At 48.5% G+C, this 25342-nt stretch overlaps 1 protein-coding gene across 17 annotated transcripts in view; it reads left to right on the top strand.

The window, feature by feature from the left end:
• Positions 1-25342, top strand: part of TANC2 (tetratricopeptide repeat, ankyrin repeat and coiled-coil containing 2) — a 182286-nt gene that overhangs the window by 136836 nt on the left and 20108 nt on the right. For all 17 annotated transcript variants that reach the window (XM_090125170.1, XM_090125169.1, XM_031600935.2 and 14 more), the window contains 8 exons: positions 1949-2180; positions 4373-4539; positions 5291-5898; positions 16445-16553; positions 18710-18832; positions 19043-19279; positions 21246-21431; positions 22134-22227. In XM_090125170.1, coding sequence (XP_089981296.1) covers positions 1949-2180; positions 4373-4539; positions 5291-5898; positions 16445-16553; positions 18710-18832; positions 19043-19279; positions 21246-21431; positions 22134-22227 — 1756 coding nt within the window. The remainder of the gene's footprint in view (positions 1-1948; positions 2181-4372; positions 4540-5290; positions 5899-16444; positions 16554-18709; positions 18833-19042; positions 19280-21245; positions 21432-22133; positions 22228-25342) is intronic.

Here is a 25342-nt window from a genome sequence, read left to right on the forward strand (position 1 = left end):
ATGTCTCCTTCCCAACTCGGAGAGTTTTGCACATTTGCCAGTGGTGGAGGAGCACTGACTGCCGGGTTGTGTTGGTTCTCTTGATTAACTTGTTATTTTCCCATCTTTCATAGTAATCCACTTATTTTGCAGTCGGACTCCTTGTAGGCACCATACACTCATGTCTGAGGCAGTAATTGCAGCAAGGAACTTCACAGCTTCCAGCTTGGTGAACATCATTTGTCAAAGGTGATGCTGAAGCGAAGGCAGACTCACTGGGCATCAGGCAGACCGGTGTCTTTGGGAGAGCAGGCTGTTCCCTGGTGATTTCCTTTGTTGTAACACTTTCCAGATAAGATGAAATGTTAAATTCAAGGTTTTTGTTTATGACAGGAGCTGGTTGGAGACTTCTCAGCAGTTCAGCAAAGTTTTTTTTACAGCGAAGAAATGAGGTTTCCAGAAAATGAGGCTTGTATCGAGAGCACACACCTTTTTCAGTGGGTTGTTCATTTCCAGCTTAGGTGGGTTCTTGTTTTTAGTTCTTGGATGTGCTCATGGCTTGTCTGGGTGAGTGAGGCTGTTGTTACAGTTGGAATTACAGCCAGAGGAGCATTCGTTTTAGGTTATCCTGAGGTCTTCTCCTTTGGTTTTTCATGTAAAACCCAGTTCTTGTTCCTGAAGGTGGAGCAGGGAAACATTTTGAAAGCTTTGGGAGTTTGTAGGATGAGAGAGCTGCTTGGCAGGCAGCTCTGAGATAGGCAGGGAGCCTGCTTCCCAGCACCACGCTCACTTTTGGCAGTCTCTTTTGGGTTTGAAATGGAGAAAATGTCGTGGAAAATAAATACCATCTAGCTGACATTGTGCAGTTGCATTTCTGAGAGTATCATAGTGCCTTTCCTTTAGGGCCCTTCTGATGTCCTTTTTGCTTACGGGTGCATCTTCAAATCCACCCCTTAAGCACTGCATTGATCTTACAGGCAACCATCAATGTGCTGATAATTCCATCCTGAGTATCAGGAGTGGATGTAATGGGTTCCCATGAGCTGTGCTGTAACTGTGGGTGTATTCCAGAAGAAGGAGACGTGTCCCCACATTTAGCACTGACTGTGCCCTCCAAGGACAGTCCTGTCCCCTTTCCCATGACGTGGCTCCTTAGGCTCCTGGATAAAGCTAATGAGCCTCTTATAATGAAGTAGCCTTCATTTTTGGGTCTGCATACTGTGCTGGAGCTAAGAGCTCTGCATGTAGGAGTTTGGTTTCTGTTACCAGGAACACGGCATCAAGGGAGGGAGGTTTGAGACCTTTATACTGCAGGAATCAGTTTTAATCCCCAAATAAATGAGAAGGAAATCATTGCGTTTATTATGGCTTGATGCACTGGGTACACAGTAGCAAAAATTCTGTTGTGAAGTATTCAGTAGAGCTTAGGCACATGTATTTAGGTGTGATGCTCAAAGGAGTAGCCCAGCAGATTGTGAAGACCTGGGAAAATGAGTTATCTAGGAGAAGAAGAAGGTTTCTTCTATCTTTTCCCTATATTTTCTGAATGAAGAGCTGCATGGTGGTGGATGGGTGATGCACAGCACTGTGTTCTCATTGTTCATGAGATCCATCACGTGCAGCAGGAGCCATGCAGTGGCCTCTCAGCACCCAGCACTGGGGAGCAGCCAGCAAGAAGTAAGTGGAAGAAAGCAATCCCAAGCCCTTTCCAGCTGCTACGTGGAGCTGGGAGTGCTGTCAGTGCCTGTCTGGGGAGCAGCACCAGCAGAATTTCACCGCTCCAGCCATTCTCAGCATCAGTGCCAGTTTGCACCCAGCGGTTCATCTGGATCCTTGTCACGGGCACTTAATGCAGGGGATGCTCAAAGAGCTCACCTGTCAGAGCGCATCAGAATCGTGCAGTGCCGTGGTTAGCAGCTCATCCCAGCCCTGGCAGAGGTGCATTCGTCCTTCCTTCCCTCTCTTGCAGGTCGTCGCCTATCACTACTGCCAGGCAGACAACGCCTACACCTGCCTGGTGCCCGAGTTTGTGCACAACGTGGCCGCCCTGCTGTGCCGCTCGCCCCAATTCGTCGCCTATCGGGAGCAGCTGCTGCGTGAGCCCCACCTGCAGAGCATGCTGAGCCTCCGCTCCTGCGTGCAGGACCCCATGGCCTCCTTCCGCAGGGGGATCCTGGAGCCCCTGGAGAACCTGCATAAAGGTATGGGATCGGCTCTCCCGATGCTTTCTCTTTGCTCCCTGCCACTGTTTTGTTTGTTTGTTTGTTTTGAAATGCTTTCTTGCAGCTGTGCATTTAAACCCAGCAGTGGGTCAGGAGCTGCGGGTGGGAGGTGAGACGTGGAGTTGCTGAAAGTGTCACCACACTTATCTGCAAGGTTGGCAGCCCCTTCTCTCCTGGGTGCAACTCAGGGCCAAAAACGAAATGCTGATGGCAGCGTGTGTCTGACTTTGTGTTCTTGGTTTCTTCTGCATCCCAAATCATAGAGTCACAGAATGGCCTGGGTTGAAAAGGACCACAATGCTCACCTGGTTCCAACCCCCTGCTGTGTGCACGGTCACCAACCAGCAGCCCAGGCTGCCCAGAGCCACATCCAGCCTGGCCTTGGATGCCTGCAGGGATGGGGCATCCACACCTCCTTGGGCAACCTGTTCCAGTGCCTCACCACCCCCTGGCTGAAAAACTTCCTCCTCATATCCAACCTAAACCTCCCCTGTCTCATTTAAAACCATTCCCCCTTGTCCTATCACCATCCACCCGTGTGAGTGTGGCCTCACAGCTCTGAAGGTGAAAATACACAACAGTTTCTATGCACAGCCCTGCTCATGACAGTGTATTTTGTTTCATATTTTGGGGGAGGAGTGTTTTTCCCTCTCTTTTTCTTTATTTAATGGACTCTTGAGAATTGGAACCTTTCAGCAGAAGGGCTGATAGCATAGAAGCTTATAGACATCCTGTCTGAAGCTTCTGAGGCAGCTGCTAACAGATCAGATCCTGATTGCTGATCTCAGAGCTTTCCCAAAGCAGCATTGATTTTGTCTCCTTTTCTTTCCTCCTCACACAAGATGTCACTAACTCACTGTGACAGTCACTGCACTGAAGATCTTTGCTCGTTGTCATGAAAACTCTCAGAGCACCGCAGAGTTCAGGGCTCTGTAGTCCTGCAAAATGGTGTCTGTTGTCATCAGCCTCACAAAGAGACCAGATGAGTTCTGACCCTTTGTGTCACCACGTCTGAGCCAATGTGACATAGATGCAGCTCCTACCAGACTTGAAGCCCCGTTGTTCAGAGCAGCTTGCATGCAAAATGCATGCAAAATGCAGAGCAGCAGCATGCACTCAAAGTGTCTGGTTCTCCTGGGCATGGGGACATGCAGAGCCAGCACGAGCACAGCACTTCATTTTCCTGGCATGCACAAATGTCACCGTAGGAGGAGTGTGGCTGCTCCTTCCTCCCAGCACTCCTGCATTGGGAATCACTGCTGTGCAGGAAGACGAGCTGGGTGTCTCATTGGGAGGCATTTCAGCTCTGGGTTGTAGGGCATTTTGGAGGATGCTCGTTTCTCTTGCCAAGCAGGTTGACTCCCATAGGCTCCAAGGTCTTGAGGAGTGGAAAGAATCGGGATTCTTCCAGCACTGCTGGCTGGCTGATGGCTACCGAGAGCTCTGCGCCAAAATGAGCAGTGTCTGGAAATTGGTTTTCAGGTCTCTAACGTTTAAGGCACTGTAAAGATATCAGCAGGTCTTTTACAAGGTGCTGATGGAGTTTTAATGGTGCTGGGGCAAAATTGTTGCATCACGGTTAATGAATGATAGCACTGAGAAACTTACATTCATGTTTCTCCAATATGTATATGAATTCAATCTCAAGGCATTTAAATAATATATAGGAGAACAAAGTAGGGATTCTTCCCCTCTCGCTGCTTCCTCCCCTTCCTTTGGGCTTTATGAGAAACATGAGATGAGGATATAGAACTCAGGCTTCACTCGCTCTGTGATTTCAGAGTCATAAAGTGTGTTTTCAGGTGCATCCAGGGGAGTCAGCTGAAAAAGGATCTCTGGTGACTTTAATGCAAAATGTGTGTTTTTCATATGGGTATTAGTGGTACGTTCAGAACTAAATGCAACTTGGTAACGTCAGGCTGGGACAGAGTGGGATTTCACTGATCTCCCTGGAGCACCGTGGGCAGCTCATGTTGGCAGTGAGCATTCATTCATTAAAATACCTGTTTTCTGAGGATGGAAGTTGAGTATGCGTGGACCTGTGTGCAATTAGTGTGTCATAAGAGATGCTGTCACTGCATCTTCTTTCTTCTTTACCCTGAAAGTACGCTGTAGCCACGTGTTTGGCCTCCTAAAGAAATGCTTTCTTTTTTTTTTTTTTTGCATCTCAGAGAGGAAGATCCCTGATGAAGATTTCATCATATTAATCGATGGTTTAAATGAGGCTGAATTTCACAAGCCAGATTATGGTGACACCATTGTATCATTCCTGAGCAAAATGATTGGGAAATTCCCTTCCTGGCTGAAGCTGGTTGTGACTGTCAGGACAAGTCTACAGGTACACTGATCCTGGTAGCTGCTGGGTTGTGATAAAGAATAGCTTAGTGTGTATCAGGTGTGCTGGTGGTGGGTAAATTGCATCCCCTGTTGTCTTTACTGTAAGCTTTTGTTTTTGCACCACCATTTTGGAGATGGGACTGCTCTGCTCAGTCTGTGCTGTCAGGCTCTGCTGTGTCATTTCTCCTCAGTTTGCAGTGACAGAGCCTATAACATGAGAACTCTGTTGGAAAAGCCTCTAACGAGTTTGGGTTTTGCTCTATACAAACATCAGTGAGTTTAGCAAATGAGAGATTCCCTGGCCATGGTATCCAGCTAGACATCATTGCTTGGAAACAGTTGCCTTGTTGGTTAGGTGCACGTCCCTGCTGATAGCAGCAGTGGGGTTTCTCTGTTCTGTCACCTCCACGTCCTTCCCTCCAATGGCTGAGATGACAGCAGGAGGGACGGCACCCCGCTGTTGGGTTGGGCTGGGGGGGGATAATGAGGGCACCTCTCCGTGCCCAGTCCTTCTCATGGATGCAGTGTTAGGAACCACGTCCTGCATTTTTATTTCAGTCATGTCTCACACAGAAACTGATTATAGATGATGTTGTGAGGTCCTGAGGGCATAAACCACCTTCTCGTGTGCTTTCTCTGATGGAAAAGGTCTTAAAGGAGTCTCAGAGGTGCTATTGTAATACAAATCAAGTTTACTTAATGAATAATAAGCATTCCCAGAATGAATATACTTCTTTTTTCTTTCTTTGCAGGAAATAATTAAGCTGTTGCCCTTCCACAGAATATTTTTGGATAGACTGGAAGAGAACGAAGCCATAGACCAGGACCTGCAGGCATACATCCTCCACCGGATACACAGCAGCTCAGAGATCCAGAACAACATCTCACTGAACGGCAAAATGGACAACACCACCTTTGGCAAACTCAGCTCTCACCTCAAGACCTTGAGCCAAGGGTCCTACCTTTACCTGAAACTCACTTTTGATCTCATAGAGAAAGGATATCTAGTACTAAAAAGCTCCAGCTACAAAGTAGTCCCAGTGTCTCTGTCAGAAGTTTACCTGTTGCAGTGCAATATGAAGTTCCCAACGCAGTCTTCCTTTGATCGGGTTATGCCTCTCTTGAATGTGGCAGTGGCATCTCTGCATCCTTTAACAGATGAGCATATTTTTCAGGCCATTAATGCAGGTAACATTGAGGGCACTTTGGAGTGGGATGACTTTCAGCAGAGGATGGAGAACCTTTCTATGTTTCTTATCAAACGTAGAGACATGACGCGAATGTTTGTTCATCCCTCTTTCCGAGAATGGCTTATTTGGAGAGAAGAAGGTGAAAAGACCAAGTTTCTTTGTGATCCTAGGTAAGCAGATGCTGTGAGCAGTGGGTTGATGGATGTGTTCATCTAAAAGCGTTCCGTTCTGTTCTGAGAATGGCTTCGTTGCTTGAGGTCACACGTGGGATGAAATTGCTTTCACTCGGCTTTCATCTGTCCGCATTGTGCGTGTCTGCATCTGTGCTGCTCTCCTTACACCTTTGTGTTGGTCGTGGAAAGATGTGGGTGCTTCCTGGGCACACAGCTGAGCCAGGAAACGTCAGAATCATCTCCAGGATGAGCTGAGCCCTGGAAGGACCTCGGAGGGTCCACACTCAGCAGCTCAGAGCTGCAGCTGTGGCACTGCTGGGGGGGCTACATTGACATCCCCTGCTCTGACTGGAGGGGGAATCCTCCTCCATCCCCTCCCAACCACACAAAGTAAGGGATGGGGAGATGAAGGATGGACGGCGTGGATGCATCTTTTGAAGCTGGCTTCTTTTTGAAGTCTTGCTCCTTGTAGTTCTATTAAATGTCTTTCAGAGAGCGGAATAAGGAACAGAGTCAGGCTCTGACAATGTTGGTCTGTAAGTGCATGTGTAATCTCTGTTCTGACAGCAGCAGAGTTCCTGGCTTAGCTCACAGAGAACAGAATTTAATCATGGTTAGATTTATATTCTCTAAGCCCAATGATCACTATTAACAGCGTTATCTTTTGTTTTTACTGAAGAGTGGAAACAGACGCTCTGCCTGTCATTCTGGTCGTTGATCCCCATAAGCTCTGCTCTCTTTTTCCTGCCCATCTCCAGAAATACGGTTACAAAAATCAGGGAAACACTCAGATTCTCAGCCTTATCGGGGCATCTCTGAGCCCTGCAGCCAGGCTGATGAAACACAGCACTGTCTGCTGGAACCAAACAGCTCCTGGCTGATCAAAGCAGCCATAGCTGCTGGTGATCTCAGAGTAATTCACTGCTTTAAATTTTGTGGCAAACAGGCTGCAGTAGAAAAATAGCACGTAGCTCCTCCCAATGGGAAACGGACGTGCTTTAATAGGTTCTGCACAACAGTCCTATCGAGTGAACCCTTTGGAAAGCATCTTACAGCAGCAAGTGTCTTCGTATCAATCAATGTTAGCTATTTGATATCCTTCCTCTTGAGTCATTAAGTGCTTGTTACTGGGGAATTCTTTTCAACCTTCTTTGCAGTGTGTGTGTGTGTCTGTGATGCCTGTGGAGCTGAGAGCTGCTCCCCTTCCTGTGTATGGGCAGGCTGGGAGCAGTGCTTCCCACAACAGGAGGAATTCAGGCAATTCAGTGCTGTGTTGCCAAGATAAGGAAACTCACCTGCAGAACGCTCAACACCCCCAAATATGGCATCCTGCACATGCCAGCTAGTCGTGCAGCTGTGTAGTCTGGGTGCTTTGGTTCCTCCTGGTGCTTACAGAGGTGCCCAGGGGCTTCCTATTCTCCCAGGTAACAGTGGTAGGATGAGAGGTGATGGCCTCCACCTCTCAGCTGGTAAATACACGGTGACTTGAGCATATATGGGCACCTGTAGGGCCCTATGGGATTGCCAGCACTCAGCAGACCAGGGGCCTTGCCAGGGGCAAGGAGAGAAGTTACATGGCATTATAATGGGCTGCCAGGGCCTTGAGTGCTGGTCTATACGTACTGAAGGGCTGATAAATTTCTCTGATGTATAATGCACGCTGATTGCATTACACTCTGATGGTAGATAATGAAGCAGGATGCATTTTGGTGATTAATAGGGAAGACCCTTTGAGATTCTGCTGCTGTGCTCTTCAAAGCCCTCCTGTCCAGCTCTCAGGGAAGAGCTAATATTGAGACGTTGAGCTCAGGGCACGGTAAACCCTTAGCACCAATGAAGATAAGTAATGATTTTTCATTTTATTTCTTTAAAAGAAGCACAGTTTGCCCCTGACTGAGCTACCAGGAGCAGATTTGGCAGCAGCTTTGATTTCCTGTCTGCTTGCATCGGACTTAGTTCATCATCACCAGGGCAGGAGCACACTGTTAGCACAGAGCTCATTGCCCTCTCTGTGTCGATGCAGTGAGGGATGGAACTGCTGAAGCCAATGTTTTTTGGATGAGTTTTGAAGTGAAATGTGGTTTTGTGAGGCTGTTCTTCATTGATGTACCCTGGGTACGAGGACACCACAAAGGATTTGGGGATGATGGGCTTTAGGGCTGCAGCACTGCCAGCAGGGAATCTTTCTCCTTGTGCTGAACAGACCGTGTTCCCTTCTTCTTGGAAGTATGGGGAGAGGGAAGAGGAAGAACACAATGTCCAGAAATCACCACATTCTCTAAGCTTCTGGCAAATGGCACATCTCCAGCCTCCAGGTTTTGTGTTGGCCTTTGGGACTGCTGACCCTCTGTGCTGGGGCTCACTGCGAGATCATTGGCATCAAAGGGAACTCAATCACTGTGGATCTCCCATCAGGGACCCCCAGCATCCATGGAAGCACCAAGAAGCATTTGTCAGGGTTCAAGCAGCGTTGCAGTAATGACTTCCCCCCAGCTGGCACCATTTACCAAGTGTTGTAGTTGACAAACCACATAAAGCATCATAGGGAAAGGCCCAATCCATTGTGACCAGAGCATGGAAAAGTGGTGATTATTGTGTGCTCACTCTGACACTTCTTAACCTAAATCTCGTAACGCTGTTCCGTGTTTCGCCTTCATCAGAATCTTCCATGCAATTATTTTGCTTCCTTTTGCAGCGCTTAGAAAATGAAATGTTTCACCCCTGTACTGCTGCTGATGGGACTGAGGGAGGTGGGGGGGAAGTGGTCGGTGCTGCAGACAAATACAGACCCTCAAAGTGAAATTACTGTGTTCAGATTGAAGTATCAGCATCAAAGCTCCTTGTCTAGACTTGCACTGTAGTCAGAGGGGGGAACTAAGGGTGAGTGATTCCATCGTGAGCTGAAAGGCTGCAGTGGGGCTGATGCAGAGTGCCATGGGATGGCTGCTTGTGGGGCTCTGCAAAGGGAGCGTGGGGTGATGGTCTCACTGGGAGCCTCCTCAGCACTGACTGATAAAACTGGGTGAGGTGAACCCTGCCCTGTCCTCTCTCCTTTCCGTTATGCAGATTTGGGGGTAGATTTCAGGTGTTCTTTCCCACTGTGATGGCTGTGGAGGAGAGTGGTTCCTTCTGGAAACCCTGGGAGGAACATCCCACTGTGAGCAGCACATTTCTACGGCACGGAGATGCAGATGCATCCTCACATCTCCAGATGTGGCATTAGGCTGAAATTCCAGCTGCCTAGGATTGGGTTTTCAGAAGAAGGATGAAGAAAGGCCCTGCAGCATTTGGTATCATTCAGACCCCAGTTGCTGGTGCCCAGCACAGGAGCTGTTTGTGTCTGAAACCAGACCCAGGAATACTGCATGGGAAATCAGTGTTCTGCACTAAACGTTCTCTGTGCGCCCAGAATTGATCAGGTATTAGAAGATAACAAATAATCTCCAGATCTCAGTGAAGAAATGATGTCTCTGGAGGTGAGGGTGAGGGCAGCTCCTCACCCATTCCCTTCAGTTCCACATCATGAACCAAACCTGCTCCGTCTCCGCAGCGCTCAGTGTGGGCTGGCTCAGCAGCAGCAGAGATAAAACCACGCTCAGTTGCCATGGTTTCGAGCAGAGCCCTCTTGTAACACAATGCAGTGGAGGTGTTTTGCATTTTCCTTTCTGTCAGGAGGCGAGCAGCAAAGAGAGACTTGGTCCTCCTCCAAGTTGCGTACTTACATCTTACCCAGCAGGATGATGGAGAATGAATTAGAAGCAAATGAGCATCTTTTTGCATTTGATGGAAAGCCTGATCTGACCAGCAGTCCCCAGTGAATAGAAAATTGGTTTAGGAAGCGTGTAGGAAAGGAGTGCAATGCAAATTTTATCTGTAAGTGTCCAGTTACACAACGAACACTGAAATTGGAGGTGTGGGGATCACAGGGTCATGGAATGATTGGGTTGGAGGTGCTCTTAAACGTTGTCTGGTTCCACCCCCTGCCATGGGCTGCGTTACCAACCAGTAGGTCAGGCTCCATCCATTGCACACCAGTTGCCTAAAGCTTGTCCACAGATAGCTCCTAAGTGTCATAGATTAATAGAACTGTAGAATGGGTTGGGCTGGAAGGGACCTTTAAGATCATCTGGTTCCAACCCCCCACTAGACCAGGTTGCTCACAGCCCCATCCAGCTTGGCTTTCCAAATGCTTTTCTCCAATTTCCCCAGTTTCCAAATACTTTTCCATTTTGGATCTGAAAAACTGAAAGAGGATGATTTCTCTATTCAACTTTGTTATTACAATGCCTGCTTAGCTGGCTTTTTTTTTCCCCCTCTTTTATGTTCTGAGATTCTGGAAGTCTCTTAGAATATGCTGAGATTTATTTATCATTAGTTGAAATGACGGAGCGTTGACCAAACCTCGGGGTAGGTCTCACATGGGATGCTGTTTGCTCCATGAAACAGATGCCATTTGAACTCGAGGTGATGCAAAAGAATGTGTTTTGTATTGATTTGAATCCCATACGTCGTTGGGCAGTTGGTGGTTTTGCCATGTCCAGCTGTGTGCCTGCTGTGCTGATGCTCAGAGCCTGTGCTGAGTCAGTGCAGTGAATTAGCAGATCACCACGGGGTTTGGAGGTTGGTGGTCATTCCTACAGCTCCCTTTGGCATGGTGGAAGCAGTGGTTTACCCATGGTTTGGGGTTGGGATCCCTCTGTACCCATTGCATGAGAAGGGCAGTGAAATGTTTCTTGCTGGTTTAATTTCCCCATCAAGAGGAACCCAGCTGAGCACCATAGTTTTGGGTCACAAAGATGAATCAATCCATCCTGGTGACCTCCTGGTCATTGAATGGACAAACACAGTCTGTCCACCAAGCAGTGAGGACCCAATCCCTGCCAATACCAGGAACACAACTTCTCAGCTTCCTCTACCACTTCCAGGATAAGGTTGTCTGATTCCCTGACTTGTAACTGGTACATTCTGAAATGTGAGAGGAATGGGCAGTAACTCCATACAGTGAATGCTGGAGGCTTCGTATGAGCATCCCCATGGCTGGGGTTTCCAGGTGCTAGCTCTGATCTCGTGGAGGAGTACAGAGCTGAGAAAGGTTGAAGCCACTGGGGATAAATCAGGCTCAAGGATTGTCCCCACACTTGGATGGAGCTGCAGCTGCAGTGTTGGTTGGAAGAGGAGAAAAGGGAGATGTTACAAATCATGGCTGATGAGATGAGATGAGATGAGATGAGATGAGATGAGATGAGATGAGATGAGATGAGATGAGATGAGATGAGATGAGATGAGATGAGGTGAAGAGCAGATGGGATTGCTCCCACCACAGAGGACATCAGCCGAACTACTGGCTCTTTAGGCATGCAACCTAAGCGTTCAGATGGAGAAGCTTTCTGGAATATGTTTTGTCTTCAGTTGCTGTCCTCATAAAATCTCTTGGTTTTTTTTATGGTTTTTTTTTTTTTTTTTTTTTTTTGGATGACAAACTTGTGCGTGCTGTCCCACTTTTACATCTAAAGAAAGAAGAAATATCCAGTGAGTAATCCATTCGGTGGCACTGAGCCACCAAAGAGAGAGAAGTGGAATTAATTGGAGGCAATACGAGTGCTTACTGAAGAAGGAAACGTTGCTTAATTCGCTCTTCTTATTGCATCCCTCCAATCCTCACTGAGCACAGCCTTCCAGAGGTTTGCTGAGAGCAGCCCCGGCGTTGTTCCGCATCACTCCCAGGCAAATGGAAGCGAAGCACTTCCAAGTCACATCCCCCGCTCTGCTACAATCCTACGTGTGAGAAATTGCAGGTGAAATGAGGACAGAAAGCGTGTCACTGCTTTTGTGCCGAGCGCTCCGTGCGTACGGCCACCGCAGGGCTCCTGGGGAGCTGGCTTTGCCCATTCAGCCCACCCAGCGTGGTCACTGAGTTACGCCAGCAGCCTTTTCACCGTGCTCTCAGACATCATTTATTTACTCTGAATACGAAGTAATCTGCTCCTGGCAACCGGCAGGATTTGGGAAAAGCTTTATGAGCTGAGCGGAGACGGCAGAATTCCATCTTTGCTCTCTGGATCTGTGGTTTTAAACTTCATTTAAATCGGGCTCTGCAAGTGTTCCGAAATGCTTTTCTCTCTCTTTTATTCCTTATTGCTCTGTATTTTTTAAATGGTTGCTTTGTTATCATGAATCAAAGGGTGCCACTCGTTTTTCCTCCTCGCTGCCCTCCAGCAGTGCCCAGCACCCTGTGCCACTCTCCCATGTAATGCAGTGGAGAGGCTCTCCAGGATCAGCTCCTGGTGAGGATTCAGGTACATCATCCTGGATGTTATCCTACAGACGAGCCCTCTGACCACCACGTCACACCGTATGGCCACATACTCCCCATACAATGAATGCAGCATGGTCTGTACCCAGCGACATTGGAGGCTCCATTCCCCATCCCATCCCTCCCACGTGTGCAGTGCTGTGGCCGTGTAGGTGGGACTGGTTTCCCCAGTGTTCAGTCCCAGACCAGCAGTGAGGAGACATCCCTGAGCCCTCCAGCACCTCAGTGCTGCTTCATTCATCACAGCTTCACCCCAGGATAGTTGAGCAGTTCCATTTCTGCTCTTGCCAGCACTCACGGGTCTGTGCAGTTCTTCAGCTCTCCTTAATGCAAAGCACAGCTCTGCTGCTTGCAGTGCTTTGTGACCCACGAGGCGCTGGGGATGGCAGTGAGGCAGCAAGCAATGAGCTGATACCTTGGTGCAGGCATTTTGTGCAGTGCTTTGCCTCTGCTAAACCAGTAGGAACCCATAGAGCACTTGCTGTATGCAGAACAGGTTGAAGTGTTGAGTTGGAGTCGGGTGTCCGAGGGAGCAGCATCAGTGATGGAGATGTGTTGGGGTTGGGATGCTCGTGATGCTCATTGCTGCCTTTGTGAAAATTGGTGCTGAGATGTCCAGGAGTGACCCCTTTCAGCCTGGAAATGCCACATGAAGCACCTGGAACCTGGAAGTGTGTGAAGACTTTAGGTTCCTGCTGTATAACAGATAGCCAACAGTGGCTGTGGTGTGGGTGGATCTGTGAATAAGGCAACTGTTGAGTGAAGGAAGCAACCTGAAGCTGTGGTGGTGAAATTAACACTTCCCCTGAGCCCTGATGGGAGTGCCTGGAAATGGAACTGGGCACTGCTGCCATGCCTCTGGGTAGCTGTGGGCAGGTGATGCTTTCTGACCGGGTCCTGCACAGTTTGTCTGTGCTATGACATCTCAGTAATGGGAAGGTTCTACCTGGGCTGTGAGCTCTGCCCCACGAGCTTTGCAAATCAAAGCAGTGTTTAATTCTGTAGGAAATAGCATGTCATGTGTAAGAACGTTTGCTGCTCAGAACTGTTGCTGTTACAACTCTGTATGATGGTAATTCCTTCTGAGTGAATTGGCAGTTATAACATCAGAGGGAAGCTATGCTATAGGAATCAACACATCAGTGCTGGGTGTTTTGGGGCAGCAGAGGCTCCATCAGTGTCAGTTGTTCTCTGTGCTGAAGTTGTGGCATTGCCAGAGTGGACATCTCTGGGAAGAACAGATTCCCTGAGCACAGTGCCTGGGTTTGGGATGGCTTTGTGGGGTGAGCTGCAAGAAGGAAACGTGGGGGTACAGCAGGAGTTTGGCCTTGGGTAGGGCCAGAAGTGGAAGTGGATTCACACTGAGCTTTGGGGTCTTTCCATCTCTCTGTGCCCATCCCTGAGCACAGCCTTCGCCAGCCAGGCTCTGGCTGTGTCACACATGATCTGCAGCAGCAAACAAAGGCTCCCTGAGCTGAGCTGGCAGCGCTATTAATTTTTCACAAGAAGAAATCTCACATTAAAAATAGAAAATCTGTGATGGCAAACTCTGCAGTGGCGAAATTCAAAGCAGATCATTGCACTGAGCTCCTTGATGTAGAAATCATTACTGCCATCCGCTGCTTTGTTAGGGGGAAAAAAAAAAAAAAAGAATAAAAAAGGAAAAAAAAGAAAGGCTGTGCTGTTGGAGTCTGCTTCAGCATGCAATTAGTGCTGACAGAGCAAGTGACTGCAAGTATTTATCAGCGAGCCTGGAGCCGAGGTCTGGGAAACATTGCAGAGGTAATGCATTACTCATGAATGCTGTGCTTGATTCTGGAAGAGTTTGTGGATGCCTTGTTCCTAACAGCTGTGCATGTGATCAGGTTTGGGTAAATGCCCTCCAGCTGCAGTAGAGCTGTGCCAGAGCAGAGCAGGGACACCAGGCTGGTGTGTCAGCATGGAGCTGCTCATCATCATGGCAGAACTTTCTGGATCTTCACAGAAGCATTAAAGTTGGAAGAGACCTCCAAGGTCATCAAATCCAACCGTTGACCCATTCCCATCATTCCCATTCAAAGAATCATTAAGGTTGGAAAAAACCTCCAAGATCATCAAGACCAACCCCAACCCATCACCATACACCCACTAAAACACAACCTCAGCCCCTTCACTCCGCAGCCTTCAGCCCCTTCTTAGCATTGCTGCAGTCCTGGCTCTGCTCACATCCTTCCCAAGCATTTCTGAAGAGTTCTCAGTCAGCCCTGCTCCAACAAGTGCTGTTATTTCCTCTTTTGCAATGGGCAAAGTGGAGCAAAAAGCCCGTGCCATTTTCCACCTCTCCCTACAGCAGGGAGATGAGCTGATGTCTCTGCACGGATGTGCACCAGCAGCCCTTGTTGTAAAGCTGGCTGCTGTCTGGAGCAGAAGCAGAGCAGCGTGAGGCTGATGAGCTGCAGAGATACGGGGTGTATTGGGGTGATGGTAAGCTTTAATAATCTGGCTGAATGGGGTTGGGTGCAATCTGGCAGTTGCTGCGCTCCCCATCTCTCAGCCCTCAAGCTGTGATGCGCAGTTGTTTGTTTTTGTCTGCGCTGTTCCATCTCTCCATGGGCCTTCATAGAGGTCCATTAGTCTGTCTCTTTCCAAAGGGCATGAATTGGGGTGGGAGGGTTCCCTCCTGTTCTAAAATAGGGGAACAAATGGGGAAAAAGCAATGGGAGGGAAGCACAGTGAGCCACGGGTGGCTCAGCATCCTACAACCACATCCCAGCCTTCTGCTGTGCCAGCTTTCCTTCTCTCCCTTCTGATGCTGCTGTGCTTTGACAGCACAGCCACGTGCAGGCAGCACCTGGCCTTGGTTTTCTCTCTGGACAGAGACGTGCAGATAAACCCCTGCCCTTGTGCAGACGTCTGCTTGCTGCTATGCATGCTGCTTTTTGGCCAGGCTGAGCACTTTGTGCTTTACCAAACAGTGATGAGCTAATAACCTTCCCTGTCCTTAAAAGCCCTTCTGAAGCCGCAGCTTATATCATGTTTGGTTTTGTTTGGCTTGAGGGGGTTTGGTTGCTTTTAGATGGAGTCACATTCTTATTTAGTTCCAGGAATTAAGTGAGTTAAAAAGGGCTCCCTTGAGGGTACCCAGGGGCTTATGGAAGAATCTGAACTTCTTCTCTGCCCTCAATGTCAAGGCTAGGAGTTGCTTTGCTTATTATGGTCTGCATATTTGGTCACAGCAGAATTATTTCTCTTTTTTTGATCAGATAACACTTGGGAGACCTTGGAAAGGCCTCACTTGCTCCCAGTTCTTTGCAGGCAGTGGCAGTGTCTGCAGTAGGGAAATGCATCTCCAGCTTGCAAAGGCCTGGGTTGCTTTCTTTAGCAAATGCAGGCTGTGGAAAGGTTCACAAAGAGGGTATTTGTTGGCCAACCCAAGAACCCTGCAGCTCCTCGAGCACAGAGCACAGTGCCTTACAGGACCTCCAGCAGTTCCATCCCCACCTATACGTGCCATTCTCACCCAAAATGTTTGGCAGCTCATCACTTCTTTGCACTGTGTTTCTGTGTCCATCCAGAGAATCAGTCCCTCGAGTGTCTGAGAAGACACTGCCATCTTCCAATGCCCTGAGCTGGATGTTTGGGCATGGAAAAAGGTCTGCAAAGGCAACTGAGCCAAGGCAGCTGGTGTTTCTGTTATTGTGTTTTGTATTAAAGGAGCTGTGTGTGTTTCTTAGCCTGTTTTTTTGGGTTGTCAGCCTGGCAGGTCCTGCACCACAGCCTCTTTGCTACTGCAAAAGTGGAAATTGCATTTGGAAGAAGTTTTAGTGAATGCAGAGTGCCATCAGTCTGCAGAGTGTCACAGGGTGGGGGATGCAGCTGTCACTTAAAGGCCATTTTCAAAGCACGGGTGTTTTCAGTGTGTCATTTTCTAATGGCTTCCATTGGTAGTGTGCTCTCCAAATTAGAGTCTGCTCCATAGAATGACTTCAAAAACAGCACCGTGGCTCTTGTGACATCATTCCTTCGACGCTGCTTAATTTATATCTGCTCACAGACAGAGAGTATCGTGGCGTTAATTGCATCATTGCATCTTCTAATGAGCTGGTCTCAGTTATAAGTGATCACCAATAATCTAAAAAAAACAGAAAGGATTTGGTGGTTTCAGCTCTGTTTCCCAAAGGCTTTCCTCTCTGACGCCCTTTTGTTGGTACAAGACTTTAAATACTGATGTGCTCCTTCTTCTCTTTCCAGGAGTGGCCACACACTGCTTGCCTTCTGGTTTTCCCGTCAGGAAGGAAAACTAAACCGACAGCAGACGATCGAACTGGGACATCACATCCTCAAAGCACATATTTTTAAGGTAAGGAAAACGAAGTTTTGCTCCAACCTCATCCCAGTTGTGTGCAGTCCACCAGCACCAGCAGCATTTGGTCTGTTCTTGTTTTAGGGTTTCTGTAAGAGATGTGGTTTATTAGATTTACAGAATTGGCAGCAGCATATAAGAAATTCTTGAAAGTAAACTAAAACATGGGTTAATCAGTGAGGGAAAGGTACTGTCTGTCTCTTTGGGCCTGAGATGGGCATAGGATGGTGCACAGTGCTGGTACTGAGGCTGGGAATGGATGGTTTTCCTTCTTGAGCACAGGCATCCTCAAACAAACAGTTTGGGAAGCACAAGTATGAACATTTGAGTGTCTTAAAGTGATCACCTAACAGGAACACAGGTCTTACGAGGAGCAGCTGAGGGAGCTGGGATTGTTCAGTCTGCAGAAGAGGCTCCAGGGAGACCTTCCCACTCTGTAACAACCTGAAGGGAGGCTGTGAGCTGGGGGTCAGCCTCTTCTTTTACATAAGAAGCGATAGGAGGAGAGGGAATGGCCTCAAGTTGTGCCAGGGGAAGCTGAGGTTGGACATTAGGAAATGCTGTTTCTCCAAAAGGGTGGTCAGGAGCTGGAATGGGCAGTCCAGGGAGGTGGGGGAGTCACCGACCCTGGTGTTGTTCAGGGAAGGTTCAGACGTTGTGTTGAGGGATGTGGTTTAATGAGAACTGTTGGTGATAGGCAGACATTTGGACTGGATGATCTTGGAGGTCTTTTCCAGCCTTGGTGGTTCTTTGATTTTCTGTGGAAACCCAACTGGGAAGCGTGGCATGGAAGGGAAGGGCAAGAACAGAAACGCTCAGTCGTGATACAACAGGACCTAAACTTCAGGCAAACAGATATTTTACAAACCAAGCAAGGAGATGTTGCAGACAGGTTGCTCAAGGAGGCTGTGCTCACTCACTCGTCCTGTTGATGACTCAAACATCTTATTTGTGGGTTCAATAGTTTTATAACTACTTTTTAATTATTTTATTCGTTGTAAAATTATTTTCCCTTTCCCCCATTGCTCTAGGTTGGGTTCATTGAAATTTAATATTGACCTCTGATATGGTGTACCACAAAAGCAGTGCTTAATCATTGCTAAAATTCCTCATTGCTTTTTCTGCCCTGAGCTGAAGCAACTATTTCTCTCTCTTTAATTTCCTGAATTTTGAAGAAAAGAAGCTCGTTATGGAGGTCTGTAACCCAGCCCAGCACGGGTGCAGGTGGGGATCCTGCTCTGAGCATCCTCCCTGGGATAGAACAGACCCCACTGTCTGCTGATGGCATTCATCCTGCAGCCCCACACTGCAGAGGGGCTTCCGAAATAGCAAAAAATAGAATAAATGACCTCACAGCACTGAGGAAACAGAAATCAGGGCTTGTGTATCATGGCTAGAGATGGCTGTATAGTTTCCATGGAAACAGCAGAGTTAATGGTAAATCAATAGCAGAACAGCACAGTGTGGGGGGGGTACTGTCTGTGTGTCAGGGCTGCAGACACATCCCTGTGTGGTGGATCTGGCTGCTGGCACATTGGTTCCAAAGCAGTTGTCCCCTTGGTAGGAGGAGGGATGCTTGCTTGTGAGTGCTCACGCATGCCAACAGGAAGGGTTGGGGGCAGTCTGGTGTTAGATATGGAAATGTTAAGGCTTCCTTAATTTGTCCTGTTGTGAGCACGCGTTGTCATCTAGTTTAAGCGTGTGAATAATAAGGAAACTCTGTGAATCAGTTCTGCCAAAATAAGACGTGCTTTATACAAAAAGAATAGAAGCGTGCCGTGCTCCTCAGCACAGCATCTTCTGGGGGAGGTGAGCAGGTTTGGGCTGCTTGCAGCTTCATCCTGCCTTGCATAGACCTTGCAGATGGCTGCAGCAACTTTGCAGGTTGTTTCCTACAAGCTGATTAATTCACCCTAAGGAGCAGATGTTGTGCATCGACATCTTGTGTCTTCAAACTGCACCATGTCCTTATGCCTGGGAAGATCAGTGTGGTGTGGTTCCAGGGTACCTGGAAGCAGCCTCCCATGCAGAGCTTGGGGATTACAGTTAAATTGGTGTGAGTGTGGTTACTGAATTAATCCTGGTCTGCCAGGCTGGGCTTGCGTTGTGTAAAGGAGAGGGCTTGGATCTATGCTGTCTTTTCTTTTTCATAGGGGCTGAGTAAAAAAGTTGGGGTGTCTTCCTCCATCCTGCAAGGGCTTTGGATCTCCTACAGCACCGAGGGTCTTTCCATGGCTTTGGCATCGCTGAGAAACCTCTACACCCCAAACATCAAGGTACAGCGGGGAGGGGAGAGCTGGAGAGGCTCCAGAGCTCCATGGGGAGCTTCTATCACCCCATAGACCAGGAGGAGGATCTTCCTGGCTTTGATGGATCTGCTTAGAAACACACAAAGGGCTCTGATCTCAATTCCTGTATTGCCCTGAGAGTAAACTCGTTTCCATCCTTAACACTCAGCTAACAGACGCCTTCCTTCTGCTCTGCAGGTCAGTCGGTTGCTGATTCTAGGAGGTGCCAACGTGAATTACAGGACCGAAGTTCTGAACAACGCCCCAATTCTGTGCGTGCAGTCCCACCTGGGGTACACAGAGATGGTGGCTTTGCTCCTGGAGTTCGGTGCCAATGTAGATGCTGCTTCTGAGAGCGGCCTGACCCCCCTTGGGTACGCTGCTGCTGCTGGGTTCCTGAGCATCGTTGTGCTGCTGTGCAAGAAACGGGCCAAGGTATGGTGACTCCCCTCTGCTCAGCTCTTGTGAGGCCCCACCTGCAGCACTGCATCCAGGCCTGGGGCTCCCAGCACAGGAAGGACGTGGAGCTCTTGGAGCGGGTCCAGAGGAGGGCAGTGAGATGGTCAGAGGGCTGGAGCAGCTCTGCTATGAGGAAAGGTTGAGGGAATTGGGATTGTTTAGCTTGGAGAAGAGAAGGCTCCAGGAGTCCTCATTGTGGCCTTCCAGTAGTTGAAGGAAGCTTATAAATGGGAGGGGAAAAGGCTGTTTATGAGATAGATAGTGTAGAGTAGATAGTGGTTTAGCTGTTTATGAGGGTGGATATTGATAGGACAAGGGGGAATGGTTTCAAACTGAGACAGGGGAGGTTTAGGTTGGATATGAGGAGGAAGTTTTTCAGCCAGAGGGTGGTGAGGCACTGGAACAGGTTGCCCAAGGAGGCTGTGGATGCCCCATCCCTGCAGGCATCCAAGGCCAGGCTGGATGTGGCTCTGGGCAGCCTGGGCTACTGGTTGGTGACCTGCACACAGCAGGGGGTTGGAACAGGTGATCATTGTGGTCCTTTTCAACCCAGGCCATTCTGTGATTCTATGGCTCCGTTCCTCCAACAGCTGGCATACAGTGTTCCACACTCAGAGCATGAGCTGCAGGCAGAAGATGTCCTGCTTGTAAAGAACATCCCTATGAGGCGAACACAGCGTGCTGCTGCAGAGGGTTTGCTGCTTAAAAAGTATGGCCAGTCCAAATGTCACATCAGCACCAAAGGCAGGCAGCTCTGGGCAGTCCTAATGGGTTTTCTGGAATGCAGGTTATGCAGGAGCTGCCTAATTGTGCTGCACTGATGGCCTGCTGAGGTCTGTTCTGGAGAAGTCCTTGAACCTCACAATGCAAAAATGGCAGCACTGCTTCTGCAGCACGGAGTGTTCTTTAAATACCTCGTTGAGACACATCTTCCAAAAACTTCTATCAGACTTGTCCTAGAAAAATACCCTTTTTTTAGCTCTCTGGTGAGCGTTTGGAGTTTTAATTGGATGTAATGAGTCACGTTTGAATACTTGGTTAGAGAAGAAAGTTGTGCTGCTATTTGAAGTGAAGCCTCCTGGAAACAATTAGTGGTTTCCCTGTATGGCTAGCTTCAGTTCAAAATGCAAAACGTGGGGTTGTGAAGCTGCAGTATGAATGTCAGGGTGACTGAGGGACTTCTCAGACCTTGCTCTGTTGTCTGTTATAATGTGAGGACAGGAGGAAGTGACACTATTTAATGTCACTTCTGTTGGGATATTTTAAGAGTCGAGTGAACCTCTGGCATTTGCTGGGGATTTGTTCCTGCTCTGAGAATAGGAATTCTGGGGATAAACTCAGTGCAGAAGGCTTGCCCAAGCTTTCCTTGAGTATCCCTAAGCAAAGAAATCCCAGCTGGTGTATTCTGGTGAGCTGTGCCCCATCCTGAGCAGCCGAGCAGAGGAGCTCTTGCAGAGCTGCCAAATGAAATCTGTTTCCTATTGACTTCTGCTTGCATCAGGTTCACATCAGGGTGTCAGGCTTCAGCTGAGGCACTTCTGTCTCTCTTGAATGAATCCTGAGATGGTATCTGGGAAACAAGCTGCTCTCCTTTGTGGATTTGGGGAAGGGAGACGACAGCGTGTGTATGATTGCAAGGAAACACGATTGCTGTATTCAGGATACAAAGGGAAAATAGTTTAGCAGCCTTTGAGTCTGAAGAAGACCACAGTAAAATGGCAGCTTATCCAAAGCAAACACTTGTGGCCAAGAGGATGCCTCAGCCCTGGGCAGTGCCTTTGGGAAGAGCTGCTGTCTGCTCATGGAAGGGACAGTTAGCAGAAGAACGCACATTTTGCACACGTGGCGTGCTTCTGAAACCAGGGCTGGAAACTGAGAGGGAAGGAAGATGCTTCACCCGAGGTTTGGCTTCGCTGCATTTTTGTCACCTTCTCTTTTCAAGGTGGATCACTTGGACAAGAACGGTCAGTGCGCGCTGGTCCACGCCGCCCTCCGAGGACACCTGGAGGTGGTGAAGTTCCTGATCCAATGCGACTGGAGCATGGCTGGGCAGCAGCAGGGGGTGTTCAAAAAGAGCCACGCCATCCAGCAGGCCCTGATCGCCGCAGCCAGCATGGGCTACACAGAGGTAAGGCTCCCAGCCCATCGCTCTGCATGGGACACCAAAGGTTAACCATGATTTCTAGCCAAAATATCAATCAAGGAGGGCTGGGAGGTGGAGCCGTCATTGACTTGACTTCAGATTTTGCTTTGGTTCAGTATAATCCATAAAAACGTAGATAACGTGCTCAGATCAGAGGAGCTAATTAAAGAAAGCTGGGTAATTGCTATTAGCTTAAAGTGACTGTGAGTTGAACCAATTAGAAGCAGATGTGACTTCAAAACCGTACAGATCTGCACGCTGACATCATTTGTAACAGGGCACGGAACTTTGCAAATGAGAATTTCCCCCCAAACCATAGCAGTCACCTTAGTAACTTACAAAAGCAGTTTCATGTTTGTTATACCCCAAATGCACGTGGCTGCTTACAGAATATAGTGCAGGTTCCTGCTGGGAGGTGCTTGCAGGCACAGCTATGAGCTGATGATAAACTTGTTGAGTTTTCCAGCTTTGGTGATGGAACAAATGTCTATAATTGATCCTGATCACTGCTGGAGCCACACCAGAGTCCTTGCTGGGATCTCTGGGAGAGTATTTACTCGAGCTGAGGGTTCCAGGCAGAAATTCAGTGCCTTCTCCTCAGTGTATGCAGAGCAGCTCTTGTTAAAATGTCAGCAGTTTATCTATAATGCATGGAGGTTTGTGAGCTGACATGTCATTTTGTTTTAGATTGTCTCCTACCTGCTCGACCTTCCAGAAAAAGATGAAGAGGAGGTGGAGCGAGCACAGATCAACAGCTTTGACAGTCTCTGGGGAGAGACAGGTGATTTCTGCAGATCTCTAGCTTCTCCTGCATGCCTGTGGTTGTGTTTCCGGGCTCCTGGTACACCCCTGATCCCTGCTTTGTTCTGACAGAGAGGATCCCTTCCTCTGCTTTCATTTTGGGTGATTTACAGATGCCAAGGTGCTTAAGTAGACAGTTGAGCTTTGGGAAATCCTGAGCTTCTGCAGCTCCTAATGCTGGCTTGAAGCTTAGGGCACACAGCAGCTGACTGCCAGCCCACTGGTTTCTGAAACATCCCATGTTAAGTCAGGTGGATGCACACTGCTGCTCGTTCTCTCTTGATACTTTGCATATTTACTCAAAGCATCTCCGTTCTGCTCTCCCCTTCCCTGTAACACACAGCACTGATTGCTAAGCTATCCATTTTTTAACACCTGCTAATAAAAAAGAAGTCTTTTGTGCAGTGCTCTTCCAAGTCTAACACAGAAACCCTCCTTTCCTCACTGCCCCCAAAACAAAAGCAGCCATTCCCCCCTTTTTTCCTCACACACACAAGTCATTCTGTCATCTCCATTTCTTGAGCTATTCAAACCTGGCCTTGTTGACTTTTGACTCCAGTGACCTCTTAAATATTACCTGCTGTCTCCTGCACTCAGCTCACCAATCCACTTGCATCAGTGCTCCTGTCGAGCTGATGCACTGCTGTGTGGTCCCTGTCTGGGTGAGAGAGCTCTGCCTTCAGCTCCATCAGCTCTGTTTAACAGTGACATGCTCCGGGCTGCAGGCACTGCTGTGCTGGGCTCAGGTTGGCTGCAGTTCAAGGAGGGAAGGGCTGGGTTATGGTCTGAGCTGATTGGCACTCAGTACTTCTGAAAGTACAGTGCTGTAATGGATGGAGCTTGCTGGGAAGTATTGCCTCTGAGCGTGCTCTGCTTTAAATGGCAGAAGGAGAGGAGTGAGGTGTGCCAGCATGGAGTGGAGCACGGGGGAAAGCAGCAGCTCACTGCACACACAGCCACAGAGCAGCAAGGGCATGCTGCCTTTATTGGTGGAAATAATGCCACAGATGTACAAGTAAACATTTAAAAGTGCCCCAAGGGCATCACAGAGCAAAAAAAGAAATTGGATATAGGATTCTTCAAATGAAATGATGGAGTATTGGCAGTTAGTAACAAAACAGTGGCATTTTTATTGGTGAGCCAGGTTGTAACCCAGGTCAGAGATGGCTCATCCAGAATGTGCACTGCTGAAGGGTAGCAGATAGATGGTGGTCCAGATGGCTTCAGAGTTTGGTTAGAAGTGGTGAACACGTGTCCCTGCAATGTGCCTCAGAGGCAGCATTGGGTAATGCAGATGTTCTTCTTGGGTTAGAATAGTCCTGGTTGTCTGGATAAGCTGGCAAAGCTTGGTGGAGAGCCCTGCAGCTTTCCCAGCTGTTCTGTGGCTCTGCTGTTCCCTCCAGCTCTGCCTTTGCAGGTCACAGCCCTCCCATCCTTACTCTCTTTCTGCTCCCAGCACTTTGCTGCATGCTCTTCTCCCCGCAAAACCCCAGCTCTTCTCTTCCCTCACATCTGAGTGGCACTGCTGTTCCCAGTCTGCTGCCCCAAGGACTCCAGCAGAAACCTTTCCCCACTGTCACCTTCCTCCCATACCTCTCCCCTTCAATGCACTCACATCTAGAAGGGGTAGCTGGCAGCGCAGACTGCTGATGAGCAAATGGCACAGAAACTGGGGAGCTGTTAGAAATGAACCCTCACTTATCCATTACAACAGCTGTGGGTAAGGCAGGAAAAGGAGCAAAACTGAGCCAAGCACCAAATGCAGCAGTCCTTCCTTCCATCACAGGTAAGATAGGTTCGTATGGATCACAAGACTCCCTTGCACATTGTTCTAATTTTATTTTCCCAAGAGTAAATAGTGAGTTTAGTTTGCACTTGAAGAGAAAACACTCATTTCCACCATTTTTTCTATTCCAAAAATAGCAGGTTGCTCTAAAAATCCGAGTGGGGTCTGTTCTGTCTTTTGATACTTGTTGCTCATGTGTCTGATGTGTAGAGCAGAGATTGGCTCAGTGATGTCAGCCTGATCTCATCCCATAGCAGCGCCAAGTTACATCATAAGGTCAGGAATTGCTGACAGCACAACTCCAGATGGATCGTGTGCCCCCGGGATGAGGCTCCCATCAAACCCAGCACAAAAGCATCTGAGTCACTTGTAACAGCTCCATCAGGGCTGGAGGTGCAAGAGCAGCAATACCGCCTGCGTGTGTCCTGCTGCCAGCCCCTGACATGGACCAGAGCCCACTGCAATGTAGTGATTCCTTCTGCAGATCAACTTTGTTTTGCTGTAGGAAAGCAGGCACGCTTTGCACAGCAGGCAGCGTGCTGCAGCAAATCCCTTCTGCTGGAGAGCTGACATCCTCATGATTGGAGGATGGAGTCAGCTTGGGTTTTGTTGGATGTGTTTTGGGGACTGCAGCAAGTGTTTCATGGCATCTGTGCCAAGCCTTGGTTATTGCAAGGTGTGATAGCATGGCATTCCATTCTCCTGGAAGAGCTGTAGTGTAAACACTCCCATTTTCCAGCTCCAGTCTCCTCTTGCTGGCTGGGCTCATTGGGCTCAGTTGTTCACACCAAAGCCATCAGCTCTCAGGCAGCAAAACTTGAAACCATTTCTCTCGTTTCATCTCCTTTCCTGGCCCTTTCCAGTCTTTGGGCAGCAGAAGGGAAATTGTGCCTTGCACTGTGAGTTCTGTGGTGGCTCCTGGAGGCACGTCAGATTGCATGGGGATGTGAGCAGGTGGATGCATGCACCTGAGAAGTGCTAAAAGCTTGAAGTGGGTGTTTGCAGGAGGCTTCCCAAAATGGTTTAATTGAGCTTTGGAACCGGGATGGATGAACAGAACTGCTGCCACAGTGCTGTAGGACAGAGGAGTGCAGCAGAGCAGAGCTGAGAAGGGTATGGCTACAGATCCAATCGTCCTGTTCCAGTAAAGTCTCTTCCAAAGTCTTTTTTGTGGTGAACACAGATGCTGTAGCTGCTTTACATAAATCATTTTGATGTGAAATACCTGAAATTAACCCACAACACTTCAAGTGCAGGCAGGTTTAGAAATAGAACCCCAAAGCCCTGCGTGCTGATCGCTCTGCCGTGC

This window comes from Phasianus colchicus, chromosome 26 (assembly GCF_987193195.1).
Source record: "Phasianus colchicus chromosome 26, bPhaCol1.hap1.1, whole genome shotgun sequence".
NCBI classification, from domain to species: domain Eukaryota; kingdom Metazoa; phylum Chordata; class Aves; order Galliformes; family Phasianidae; genus Phasianus; species Phasianus colchicus.